The sequence below is a fragment of the Tympanuchus pallidicinctus genome, unplaced genomic scaffold (assembly GCF_026119805.1).
Source record: "Tympanuchus pallidicinctus isolate F22 unplaced genomic scaffold, pur_lepc_1.0 scaffold14, whole genome shotgun sequence".
In the NCBI taxonomy this organism is placed as follows: domain Eukaryota; kingdom Metazoa; phylum Chordata; class Aves; order Galliformes; family Phasianidae; genus Tympanuchus; species Tympanuchus pallidicinctus.
Genome location: NW_026294659.1, coordinates 955,821 through 969,967, shown reverse-complemented (window position 1 = coordinate 969,967; position 14,147 = coordinate 955,821). Strand labels below are relative to the sequence as shown.

The window sequence follows — 14,147 nt, the reverse complement described above, 5'->3', positions numbered from 1 at the left end:
ATTCTGCCACTCTCCCAGAAATCTCTTTAGAAAGGATTTTATGGCAACCATCAACTACTTCCCAAACTCAATTCTAACTGCACTAGCTTCTACCATTCCTCAAACCATAATTTATTTTGCCTAGCCATTTCAGATTTAATATATAATTTTCATGACAGAAGAGGATAATCCATTTGTATTATATTAGAGTGGCAGATGGCAAAGTCTTTCATGTTTTATTATAGTCACAGGCTTCTTCAGTACCTAATGCACTGATTATACAAAATACGTTAATCTGCAACCAAAACAGTGGAGATGATCAAAAACCGCCATCATTTTCTTGCTCAGTGATTGCAAACTGAACAAGTATCTTTTGGTTCAGTTTAACATGGCTGCTTGGGAGAGAACCATCATGTATATGAGTAGTGGACTGCCAAAAGCAAAATCGTTTTTTTTCTTCTTTCCATAACAAAAAAGGTCCTCTCACAAAGGTCCGGATGTCTTGCCAGCAGGACATATTCCTCACATAATTTTACACAGTAAGAAGGCACCTTAGTTGGTTGCACATTTTCTCCAAACAGCCCCATAATGGAACTCAGCAAACCCTCTCTCATCCTCTTAGTGACTCAGGCTTTACCCAGATGTCAAAGGCATAGACTACACAAGGCAACCAGAGGACCAGGTGTGGGTTATTTTGGTCAAAGTGAGGAAAAAATTACATTACCTAAGAGACTTCTGAAGATCAGTCCGTCAGGACCTCCGAATTTAACTAGGCAAAGCAGTTATTGGCAGATGGGATCCCCAGGACCAGCTCCCTGCATGGAACCAGCATGTGGCCATTCCACTCAGGAGTCCGGGAGCTCTCAGCACGATGGATGGGAGCCCTTCTCCACCTCTTCAACTCAGCACCACAGATCAGCGTGGGCACACTTAATTTGCTGTTACAGACATTTCTTGAACTGGGTCCCAGTTTTCACTTGCAATTCCTGATGATGAATGGCCAAAGGGCTTTGAGGAATTAGAAGTATTAAGTAACGTTCTGAGAGCAGAACATTCAATAAGTTAAGAATATCTTAGTTTTCCAACACAGCCAGGTGCCTGTAACTGGGAAGGGTGACCCACCTATCATCCCTCACAGCATTATGTTTCCATTATTTCACCAAATCAATAGTAACTAATGCTAATGATGGCCTCTCAACTGACAGCTTAACTCTGAGCTCATATAACATAGTGAGATTTTAATATTTAGGGCTGCAAGGTACTCGCAACGCTTCACAAGTTGCTTATGTTAACAACTGCCTACCTACTCCAACTTCACTAGAACACTGCCTTAGTCTGTAATTTTTGTCAGTGTTCATCAAAACTGCAAGCATGGAACTGCTGGGAAAAGCAGGTTCCAAGGTCTAAAGAAAACAAAAGTCCAGCACAAATCAGAGCTAATTTGCAACAGGCTTAAAATTTAGGCTCTGGGAAAAGAGACCAAGAACATGTTTTTTTTTCAGCCAAGATATACAGGGTTTTCTTCCAGTTCAACAGTTTTCAAATCTCCTTATGCTGTACCAGCAGGATACCATCACTGCAGGACGGAAAGATACTAAAATAGAGTAATTTAAATAAAGGAATGTTGATCTAATTGGGCAATGCTGCAGACAGTGAGTTATGTTGGAAAAAATCCTGAAGTTTTACTTGCTCTTCAGTGCTCATCCATAATTCCTATTAACATAAGTATGTCACTAAATCTTTCGTTGTAAGCAATGGCAGTAAATGGCTTCTGTATGCTTAAAAGCCAAAAGTAATAAACTTCATTTTGTTTTCCATTTAAAAAAAATAATAACAGAGGCTTATGTGAGATGTGCACACACGTTTCGTTCCAGCTCAGTTCCAGTGGAATGTTATTCACAGCACCCATAGCTATTTCCTGTTTGAAATTTGTACCACTGAGAATCAGCAGTGTACACTGCTGCCTTCCTATTGTGATTCCTACACCATGCTGAATATTTCAACAAGCTGTAGGTTGCTTGTTCTACGTATTATCACTCGGGGGGGTCCAAAACACCTAACAAGTTGTGCCTTAAAGAAAAAAAAATAGACCAGAAAAGCCATAGGTTTAGAATGTCCTGGGAAGTGAGCAAAAGAGGTAAGGGCAGCACCCTAAGTCACTGCAACAGCTTGCAACATATTAAGCATTTATGGTCACAAGATGAAGGAAAACTGATACAAACACAATTATTCTTAAACCCAAGCAGCTACCACAGATTTGCTAAGTGTAAGATGTGCTATTTGGGATTACAGAAGACATCAGTTAAGTTGCACATAAGCATATACAAAGTAGTAAAATGAAAACACTTCAAAACAAACATATTAACCAAAATAAAACTCTAGTCTTTATATAAGCCTGTTTCCATACAAACTCTTTCTAAGTGCCCTTCACAGAAGTTAGGCAAAAACCGATTTCTTTTTTTCTTTCAAAAGACAAGCAACATGAATTGAGGGTTGTAATAAAGCATTTCATAGCACATTGCACAACATCTTACTGGAAACATCAATTCAAAACAGTTTGCAGAGCAGAGAGATATGAGTTGGAATTTGAACTAAAAGATTTTAAATCAGAGATAATGGAAAAATGAATTGCAGTACCTCACCACACTACGTAAACTTGCCTTTTGTCCATCTTTATTTAACTCATTTGCAGCTATTTCAGATGAGAGCATTGCTGCATTAAAGAAATGCCTGATGAAAGTTCTGAGGAAAACCTGGGTACAGGTTATGGATTGATGGAGATATAAGTTGACAAAACACTGACTTCCTCAATGGAGAAAAATATAAAAGAAATGGAGTTACCGAGGCAACCCGACAGCCCCATTTCAATATCTAAAAGGAAGCTATAGGAAAGAAGGGGACAGACTCATTAACAAGGTCTGTGGTGACAGAAAAAGGGGAAATGGTTTCAAGCTTGAAGAGATTTAGATCAGATATAAGGAAAAAGTTTTTTACTGTGAGGGTGGTGAGGCGCTGGAACAGGTTGCCCAGAGGCGTGATGGATGCCGCCCAGTCCCAGGAAACATTCAGGGTCAGGCTGGATAGAGCTCTGAGCACCCTGAAGTATCTGTGGTGTCCCTGTTCATTGCAGGGCAGTTTGATTAGATGGCCTTCAGGCAGGGCTGACAGCACTGACCCACACCAGAGAAGACAGCCCTGCTGCTATTTCCCTATAAACTGGCTAATTCATCTCAATGTCTCAAGATCCAAGCCTCTCACAGTAAGACTGCACTGAGCTGCAGAGTGGAGGCCACAGCAATAGTAGCTCTCAGTTTCAGCTTGTGCCACTCTCATCCAGCAATCCAGTCCTTCTCCCCCATTACTCAGCTGGCCGTGCTGTGGTGGCAGAGCTGGATACGGAAATAATTAAAGAAGTCTGCAATATGACTGGAGATACTTGGCATGCTGTGACTAACCAGCATTTCAGTAACTTGCTGAGCAGGATTACCTTGGAGGATCTGTCAGGAAAAATGTTTCCCTAAAGGTTGAAATAAATTCTACTAAAAACAACAGCAACCATAAGCCAAGATCAAGACACTATTTCTACACTGCTATTAATTAAGTTATCCCTTGGTAGCTCTCTTTTATGCACTTTAGCCTTTATATCACAGAAGTTCTCTAATCTCACTCTGAAGAGCCAACTGGTCCACGCTGGTTCTCATCCATCCATAGAAAAATGCAGTCCTCAGAAGAAACTGTTTCCCTCTCCTCCTCCATAAGCTGATTTCCCAACCTGAGCCAAAACAAGCACGCACAAGCGTACTTACATGGTGCACAGCCCCTGAAATATGTGAGGCTCACTTCATTTCCAAGGTATATTTGTCATTAGCAGTACTTACCTGCAGGCATACAGCACAATGTTAAGGCAATACAATAAGATTTTCAATAACATTGTTGAAAATTAAGTTAAAATGGAAATTTAAGAAGAGATTGGTAAATTATGGAACAGGAAAAAGCTGAATGCATCATTTCAACATCATGGCTTTTCTTCATATTCTGATCCTCCCTCTGTTCTGAAAGGATATCCTTCCCTCTTTCTTCATGCTCTTTAAATAAAGGGCCCCGTTGGACTAATGTAATCCATATGTTTATTATTCCTTCGTGCTATTAGCAAGGGTCAGCTAAGCTGAATTACGACCCTATCACACATGCTTTCCTACTGTCTGTTACCTTTGTCACAGAAGGGCACATTTGGTGATAAATTAAGCAAAACGTGACAAGCATTATGTTTATTACATTTTCAAGAACTGGGTTTATGTATATTTTTGCTAGGTCAAAAGAATATTTTGATATTTAATATAATGCTTTTAAAAATAATCAGAAATCAAATAAGTAAATGTAAGTGATGCATGTACACAAAGTATCAGCTATATGTTCAATACTGAAAAGGCATAGAAACCATGCCTTCTCTTTTTCTTTTTTTCCAGAAAACAGACTTTTGTATTGGAAAGGAGTGGATTGAGAATTTCACGTGGGACTCTTGTTGTGTTTGTGGCATTAGAAAGGTCCCATTCCCCCTGACCCAGTGTAGGAAGAGAGTAGTTGGTTCAGACTGCTCTCCAGGGACTGATGAATCAGATGAAGCAGAAACATGATGGGTACACTAAGGTGCATGGACATTAGCAGTAGGACTGCTAACAGTGACTTGGGGGAATTACGCAGCTTCAAACCAGAGTACCCTATAGTCCTCAAGGCAAAAACTAGCTGCACTCAGATACAGCTAAAAGGGGCAAGAAAGAGAGGAATGAGCTGCTGGTACAGTTGTGAGTAGCAGTGAGGCCCTTATCATTTCCACCATAAGCCCAGTGCAACAGGTGCAACAGGAGTTGCTCACAGGCAGGCAGATCCAAAGAGCAGATCCAAAACTTAAGTGATAACAGTTTCTGGCCCAATGAAGGTACCTCGCCAAGCTTTTATATGTAATGGGCTATTAGCTTTCCTGTGGCCATGTCATCTGTTAAACACCTCACCAAAGGAGCTATGTATGAAGCATACTGCTGTCTAAGATTTGCCAGAGCCGACAATGTAACACTGCCTAAAATATGAAGGACCATTTGAATGCAGATATGCACAAATTCATCAATTTTGCATTATGCTGTGGTTGCACAATACTCTAAACACAAATCAACACACAAAAATCATCTAAAAGCAAAACAAAAGAAAAGCACTACTGATAGTTTCAAACTGAATAACATCACTGGCATGGGATTTACTTCCTTTCAGCATTCTTTTTCAAATCAATGGGTGACATTCTTAAAAGCTGCAGCTCCCTTAACAGATGCCCTCTGAGCATTTGAAGCTTGAGAAGAAAACAACTGGTATCAAGCCCACGCCTATCAGGCACCAGACTCCTATTGGTAGCCTTACTAGCATTTAATTTACAGTTCTATCTAGTGGGTACATGTAAGCTCCACTACAAAGTGATTTAATTCGTCTGCAATTTGAGACTGCAACACACTGGATACACAGACCAATGAAGAAGGACATGTATGGAATTGCAGAGCAAACTGTGAAGTTGCATTAACTTGGAAGCAAGAATGGCTACAGCGTCCAAGCCAACTTGTGCTAACCACTGCAACAGCAAAATAACCAAGCAAACAAAAACTGCTAAAAGCTTGCCCGTACCTGAGATACAGAAGGTCGAGGGGGCAGCGCGGGTGGTGGTGGGGGCAGCCAGCCAGACCTCACAGCTGAACAGAGAAAATGAAAAACAAACATCAACTTAATTACAAATAAAACCAAAATTTATTTCCATAATTCACAGTGATGAGGCAGCATTCAACTTGTTAGTAACAGAAACCAAACTTGATCTTTACTGAGGAAAACCTGTTTGAAATAACTTTCTCCAATGCTTATAAAATGAGCAGTGATTTAATTACTGTAAAAAACCACAATGTTGTGATAAAAAGCAGAGATGGAAGACAGTCAGCCACAAGAGTCTTAACTAAAGAAGTCCAATTCCAGTTAAAAAACACCAGAAAAAGAGTATATGTAGCCTTGGTACTTTGTTCTTTGTCCTTAACATCACAGCCTTTTAAAAAAGTGATGCTTAGTATCTAACGTGGGGTTAGAGTTCATTGAATTATAGAATGGCCTGAGTTTGAAGGGAGTTTAAAGACCATCCAGCTCAGTCCTGCTACTGTAGGCTCCTAGTGGGGACACCTTTCACTAGGCCAGGCCACCCAGGATCCCATCCAACCTGGCTTTGAACACTTCCAGGGGATGGAGCACTCTCAGTTTCTCTGGGCAGTCTGTGCCAGTGCCTCACCACCACCTTATGAAGAATTTCATATCTGATCTAAATCTAACCTCTTCTATTTTAAAATCAATATCACTTATTCTACAAATCTTAGCAAAAGTCTCTCCCATCTTTCTTAAAAGCTCCCTACGCATACTGGAAGACCACAGTAAGATCTCCCTGGAGCCTTCTCTTCTCCAGGCTAAACAAGCAAATCTCCCTCAGTCTTTCTTCACAGGAGAGGTGCTGCAGACCTCTGACCACCTTCTTCATCCTCAGTTCCCTTCACGTAGAGCAAACTTTGCAATGGAGCACAGCCTATAACGAAAACATCTGCCATAGAATTAGAAAACTAAAAGCCTAAACCTCAGGTGTTCAACAGTGTGGCCTGTCCAGGTCACACTGAATGAACAGGAATCATCCTGGGCAACAAATACATAAGTTACTCCAAAAGTAATGCCTCCCATTTATTCCCATGAAAACTACAACAGATATGAGCACAATAACACTAATTGACAGAGCAAATTCTCAGCTACAGAACACTGTTCTTCAATACAGTCACCACGATGAGCATTGACATGACCGTGATTTTCAACACTGTCAACAGTTATGAACAGAAGCCTACATGCCACACTCATAACAATCTGCACCAGCATAGGTGACCCACTGTCACTGTCACCATTGCTGGAAAGCACCACCCACCACCTCACTGTGCTCACATCCACTGGTTTGTCTCCAGAAATGTTCAGTAAGCACCACTGAATGTCAGTGGGTGCCATTTTTTCTGTATGGAGGACTTCAATTCCACTCCTGAGCTTCATACGCATTTCTAATGCAGACATAAGGTTCTGTGATTTCTAATTTCTAATTACTTACTGCCCCTCTGCTGCCATCTATCACACTACAACAACATATATTGAAATATCAGTGGGAACGTCCAACCTCTACTCCCATACAACCAACATCTGCCTCAGATGTAATGGGACAACATCATAAAACAGGAGGCATTACTTTTGAAGAAACACTTGTAAAATATACAATGTTGTTAATATATGTTACAAAGCATTTTAATTTCTAATATTTTTGTTAAAACGTTAACAAAAAGGGAACAAAATCACAAAACTAGTGGGATACGCGGCCTTGTTTCTAAGAAACAAACACATCAGTCTGGGTGGATGGCAGTGGCTGCCATTCTCAATGGGCTCTCAATGGGTTCCGCAGAGATTCTTGATGACATTTTATTCCTCCCATGCTTCACTCTCAGAAGACAGTTGCTCACAAATGTATGTAGTGCCAAAAAGTGATGACATGAATGAAGTGTGACTGTGATGTGAGGGGTATTTCTCTCTGCTAAGATAGGGATTAAAAGAGTCCAGAAAAAAGACACGATCAGATTTCTGAGTTGAGTATCTGATTGCAACTCCATTGACTTCATTTGAAAACCTGCAGTTCATGTATTACATCAACTGAAAATGGTGTCGCAAACATAAATTGATAAATTTTTGCAGTCTTGAAACCAATTCTCAAATTCTTTTATCAAACCAGAAAGCAAGGCTGCATATTCCTTGCTGTTCAGAACCCTGTGTTGAGCCAGTTGCCTTCACCTGAGTCAGCACTGAACAGCAGTGCCCTCGTGTCCTGGTTTCAGCTGACACACCTTTAATAGCGCACTGCTGGCACCATGATGGTGTACGGCAGAGGGGAGCTGCAATATATTGCATCTGTATGCTGTTGTCAGCATACAGTGGAGGAATTCTACAGGGAGAAGGAGAAGTAAGGGGAGGAAGATGAACCCTTGATGGTCGGTTCTAGGCCTCTTCAGCATAACACAATTTCAGCTTTTATTGTGAACTAGCACAAAGGAAGGTAACAAAGGTCCAGCTGCAGTTTGGTTTCTTTAAAATACATAAAATCAATCATGGGAAAATACTGCAGGATAGATGAGGTTTTCCAAAGTCAGCTGCACAGAGAAGGACTAGGCCAGAGAAATCATAAGGACTGATGGTGGTTTACCCTCCCCAGGTTCCTGTTGCACTGAGTGCTCAGCACTTGCACCAGTAAAGAGGCAAGACAGTCCATCTTGCACTGTTACTTGAATAGTAAAAAAAATGCATTATTAAACATAGAAATGCTTCCCACCACAATAATGCTAAAACAAGCAATTACATTTATACACTTTTTATTTCTATGTATATTTTAAAAAGCCACAAAGACCATTACAAGCCTTGTTACAGCACAGCCATTTACATATTTTATATACCAGACCTAAAAATGTCTACGTGGTTGAAAATACGAAGATAAAAAGTATTAGCCATTAAGCTGGTGACATGAAAGTAAAAATGCGTAGATGAAATCATTGAGAACAGTCACACTGACTATAAACAGTTCTCAAGAGTTTTATGGCTTAGAGTGCATGGAGGTGATGGGTTGACACTTGAACTCGATGACCTTGGAGGTCTTTTCTAGTCTCAATGGTTCTATGATTGAATAGTATTCTGGGCCTTTACATCCTCTGCATCATCATTCTCTTGAATCAAAATGAAGCCTAATATCACTGCAGACATTGGCAGAGATAGGACAATTACAACCCAGCTGAGGTTAACCAAGGGAGTCACTAACATACCTACAGGTGTGAAAGAGATTTGGAAACAAACAAACAAACAAACAAACAAACAAAAAAACACCACAACAAACAACACAAATTAAGCAATTACAATCCTTTCTCTTGTGTTAAGTAGCTCCATCTATTAGGTCACTGCAATATCAGCATGATGTCATCTCCACCACACTTTCCACCTCTCTTCCACATAATCAGTCTTCAGAAATGAACAGCAGAGTAAGAAGGCTTCCTTCTTTCAGTCTCAAATTCAGATTATTCTTTCCTTTATCTGAGCACTGGCAGTGCAGATACTGAGCTTTAGCAGTTATTATTATTACACTAACAATATTTGAATACGAACACAATCCAACACAAACACAAATGCTCTGTAGGTCACTGCACTCTTCAACAGCAGCAAATTCAATGTTTATTTTCAGAAAATCTTGTGGGAGCTGTTATTCAATGAGTGCACCTTGCCTTCCCACCACTACTACTGCTTGTCACCGAGAGGAGATCAACTCTGCAGGCCAAACAGTTCAGGCAAGGAGCACGAACTATGCAAGCTGCTTAATGAGCATGGCACTATGCTGGGCACTGCTGCCACGATGGTCTGAGAAGCAAACTACAGGCAATACCCACAGCTGCTCCTCGTGCCCTGCCAAGAGTATGCAGCCCCTCCAGGCCCCATCTTTTCAAATCTGCTGGCTTATGCTTCAGCAGGCCCTCAAAAGTGCTATGGAAGCACTGAAAAGCAGCCTCAGCTTGAGCACTGCTCTAAAGATGTAGCACCTGCTGTCCTGCTCTCTAACTCTTCCAGCTCACTGATATACCTAGAAAAGCAGCAGGGAATGTTTCAAGCAGCGAGGCACTATCTGGCTGGAAAAGCACATCCTGATGTGGTGGCAAAGCCCCATACACTGTGAAGCCCTGAAAGACTACTAGGATTAGCCCCCACCAAAAATTTCAAAGGGAAAACATTTCTTTCCCATAAGATGGTCAAATTAAAAGCAGAACAAAACACTTCTTCAGCTTTCAAAACAGGCCATACATTAATTTAGCATTAAAGAAGTTATATGCTTACACCACGTGCATCTGACCCAGTTTCCTCTATTTAATCCTGCAAATTCTAACTTAAGCTACTCATGAAATATTCATAAAATTCCTGCTGTTGCAGAACATCTTTGGCCTGTTGTTAGAGGGAAATCATGCTTATGTGAGCACAATTGCTAGTTAGTTAAATTTTGAGGACTAATAACAACTTATAAAAAAAAAAAACAAAACCACAACCATTTTCCACAGAAGGCAATGAAAAAGAAATTTAATGGCAGATGATACATCCTTCAGCTTCCTCTAGTACCATTACTCTAAAAGAGGGCAATATTGAGAGATACTCCTAGATTTGTATGCATATCAGCAGGTGACTTGTACTACTAGGCTACTCTAGAATGCCTCCTGTGTTGGGGGAAAGCCTCACACTGATAGGTTCTTGCTGTTAGAGATGATATCACTCAAACTTTGAAAGCAAACATAAATACAGGGAGAGAGAAGTCTGGTCCCAAAGAGAAAGCAAGAGCAATGGGACAGAGCAGCCATCAGGTAAATTCATATTATCAGGTGCACATCCCAGAGCTTGGGGGTGAAAGAAAAAGCTGTATGCTATTGCTCTTTAGAGACAAGTCTCCATATCCTGCGTAAAGACAGAGAGAACTAGAGGACATGGATACTCACAAAAGGACCACAGGGTAAGATGGAATAACCTCCCTTCAAACAGTTATCTAACACTTGGTCTGCTATTATCCTTACATATTTCCCTACAAGATACACCACAAAAACGTGGTGCTCTAAAGCCGCTCTAAAAGCGCCAATTCTCCCCCCGCCCCCAGCCAGAGCTGTGCCTCCATTACACCTCCAATGGTAGTGATGTGATCCAATGGCCTAGGAGCTGCAAGCCAGATGCAAAGGCCCCACCTGTCTTCTAGCCCATTTTAACAGGATTTTGAAATGCATCCCCACATCAAAGAAAACAAGCAATTACAAAAAGCAAGGAACTGCACCAAAGGAGTGCACTCCTTGCAGGTGTAGAGAGCAAGAGGTACCCACACAATTTCCTCCCTGAAGGAAGACTGCAGGAAGGGAGTTCACAGTCCCAGTACTCCCACAGATGTGTCATTGCTGTGCAGCTTGGTGGTGGTTATACCAGAGTGAGCAATGCGAATGAAGTCTCAAAGATAGCAGAGTAGAAGGACTGTTCAGTTACCAGTAAAGACATTTAAGTACATCCAAGTGTCTGCATCGCAAGTGTTGCTGTAAATGATAGCATTTTCATGCACTAGTTACTCCCACAAAGGGGGTGTTAAGGCTTTCAGGCAACAACCACATCTCTCAGTGTGTTTACACATAACAGTGGACTATCAGCATGGCAAGAAGCCAGGACCATTTTCCTGCTCGACTTCAGCAATCGCGAAGTTTTAATAGCCCTAACAGGTTACCACACTAGATAAAAAAGCAGGTTTTCCAATATGAAGCTAGATTAACATTTTAAAACAAACACCAGGATGTAATTCTACATTCTGAGAATGGGGCATATCATCCTATCCAGCCAAGCTGCTCTGCCTCCAACCTCTGTAGCACAAAAGACAAATCCTCGGTTCCTTCACTGTTACTTGATCAAGGAAAGTAGTCCAAACAGATTTATCCCAGCTCTGTTAAACTTATGGCAAACAGGACTTCAGCTCACCACGTATAGCAACAGGAAAGGATGCCAAGATTAGGGTGAGACAAAATTGGGTCCTTGGGATCCCTTAGATCAACCTGTAAGAGAATTGGCTGCACCTCTTCCAACCAAACAAAAAATCTGCCATAATAGACTGTAATGCTGGACACATGCTATTAAAAAATTTTAAAAAAAAAAAAAAAATCATAGTGAAAACCAGCATATAAAACTATATTTCCTGAAACATATCTATGCCAGATATTAATTTTATTCATATTCTTTGCAGCTGCATTCTTTCCTGGTCTTATATCACTTTACTCTAGGTATCACCTCAGTCAAATTAAAGCTGACGAGTGAAATAATGCACTCCAAATCATCTGAGCTGAATGCGTGCATAAGCAATGCCCTTTTTTTCATGAAGGGTGGTTTCCCTGAGTCAAGGGCCACTTTGCATATTTCTAGCCAAGATGAAACTAGTTACTACTACCAAAGGAGCCTGTGCTCACCCTGATGTGGCCCTTGCAGCTGCTAGTGGCCCAGCTCTACACATATACTTCATCCCACAAATAAAAAGGCACCATAGGTTGGCTGCTCCTCTTACCTCAGGTGCCATTCCCAAAGGAAGGAAAAGCCCTGTGTTTGTCAGATGGTGCAGTCCTTCAACTAAATTAATCCTAAATCCGGACTGCCCTCGTTCAAGTGGACATAAGTTCAGGTTCTTGTTTCTGTTCTGTTCTCGTAAGACCAATCCTTCTACAGCTGGGCTGGGACTTAAGTTGAAAGAAAACAATCTGATAGAGTTCCTCTGGCTGGTGTGTTTGATAGTTTTCAGGTGGAAGCCAAAGGTCAGCACAGTATGACCACCACTTGTTGGATCAAGGAAGAGAGAGGCTGCATTGCAGATTCACATCAGTCTATGCAGCCTCAGGGTGCTAAGCTCCCAGATCAGGTTTAACAGGAGAACATTCAATTAATTTTGCCAGGAAGCGAAAGATCTACAATACAGAAACAGCTCTAAGAAATAACCCCAACAGAATGAATTATTATACTGAAAGAGTTCTCACCAGTTGATTTGGTGCCTGGTAGCTTGAAAGCTGGCATTTTTGCCCTTCCACTCTGAGGCTAGTTTGGAAACTTGTTTGAGGTATTTTTCCTGCTTCTGTTGCCAAAAGCAGACCACAGAAACAAGTTCTGAGTCTAAGTTTGAAACCCAGTTCGTGCTTACTTATGTCTTATAAAACTTTCCTCTTTTTCATTGAAATTGGAGTACTTGGGTATCACATAACAGATATCCTTCCCTGCACCCCTTCCTTATTTACCTTCCTGTACTCCAGTACAGTGATTGTGAAATAAGTTTTTTTCCCTGAAGAGATTTGATTTATGAATTCTCACTAACACGCCTTCAGAAAGTTGCAACAATAAAAAAACAAAAAAAAACTTAAGGGCTGTAGCCAGTAAAGTAAATTTATTGAAGGACTCCAATAAGGTGATTGTGAAATACCTGCTTTTGTCCATGGATCCATCCTAATGATCTGCCCCTCCTCTTCTCTAAACCATTCAACTTTCAAATTACTGTTTTCTCTACTTGTTCCTTTTCTGTGTGTTTCTGTCTGGGGACCACCTCCCTCCTGCCCCTCAAACAGTATCATTCACGACTTTGTTCTTTCCCTCCCATTTAGCTGCGTTCTCCACCCACAGGGAGGCAGAGTCTCTCCACCGAGCTCTGACGGATCCATACTGCCAGAGTTCTTCAGCCCAAGGATATCCCAGAGGGCCTGCTGGGGGCTTCCAGAGGGATGTCACATGCTCCTGCTGCCTGTGATCACATCCAGCAGAGATCACCTCAGAACTTCGGAAATTGAGAAGAGCAATAGGCCGCCATCCCTGAGCCCCACCTCAGCCTTTGGAGGAAATCTGCATCTGCTGAGGCTTTCCTACAAGGGAGACAACTTGCCCCCCTTTCTGCCACAGGAGAAATAAATATGAGATTCTTTCTTGCAAAACTGTTTAACCTAGACTGTAAGCTATTCTATGATAGATCAGGTTTGTTTGTTTGCTTGTTTGTTTTCAAAGACTATAGTGAGCCAAACAGGACCTTGAAAATAGCTTGGCCAAGGTCTGTGAGGCTGGTAGAGCTAGTCAAGAACTTTTCAGCCTTAAAAACTTTACTTTTCGTGTTTAAAATTTCATCCAAATACTTCCCACTTTTAACAACTTGCAACAGAATGAAATCACACTATATTCCTCAATCCTAGAAACATTAGAAAAATGAGGAAAATCATTTTAAAAGTTCAATGTAGACAAATTGCCAATAAACAGACTTGAAAGGCTGGCAAGATTTGCCCCAGTTTACACAAAAGTACACTCTTGACTCAGCTGTTAGAGATATTCACAAATTTCAAAATCTAGAAACAGCAAAACAAGGTACCCCATCAGGTTCCTATCATTTAATAACAATTCATTCATTTATGTCCTCACTATTTCCTCCCGTCCATCCAATCTTGAATAAACCCCTTTTCTAGATGGGCAAAGAAATTAGCTTAATAGCTGTAAACACTTACATCCCTCATAAAAAATTC

The 14,147-nt window shown here is 41.0% G+C and overlaps 1 protein-coding gene across 3 annotated transcripts in view; it reads right to left on the bottom strand.

Moving 5' to 3' along the window:
- Positions 1 to 14,147, bottom strand: part of REPS2 (RALBP1 associated Eps domain containing 2) — a 98,267-nt gene that overhangs the window by 17,626 nt on the left and 66,494 nt on the right. For all 3 annotated transcript variants that reach the window (XM_052674041.1, XM_052674043.1, XM_052674042.1), the window contains exon 14: positions 5,644 to 5,708. In XM_052674041.1, the coding sequence (XP_052530001.1) occupies positions 5,644 to 5,708 (65 nt within the window). The remainder of the gene's footprint in view (positions 1 to 5,643; positions 5,709 to 14,147) is intronic.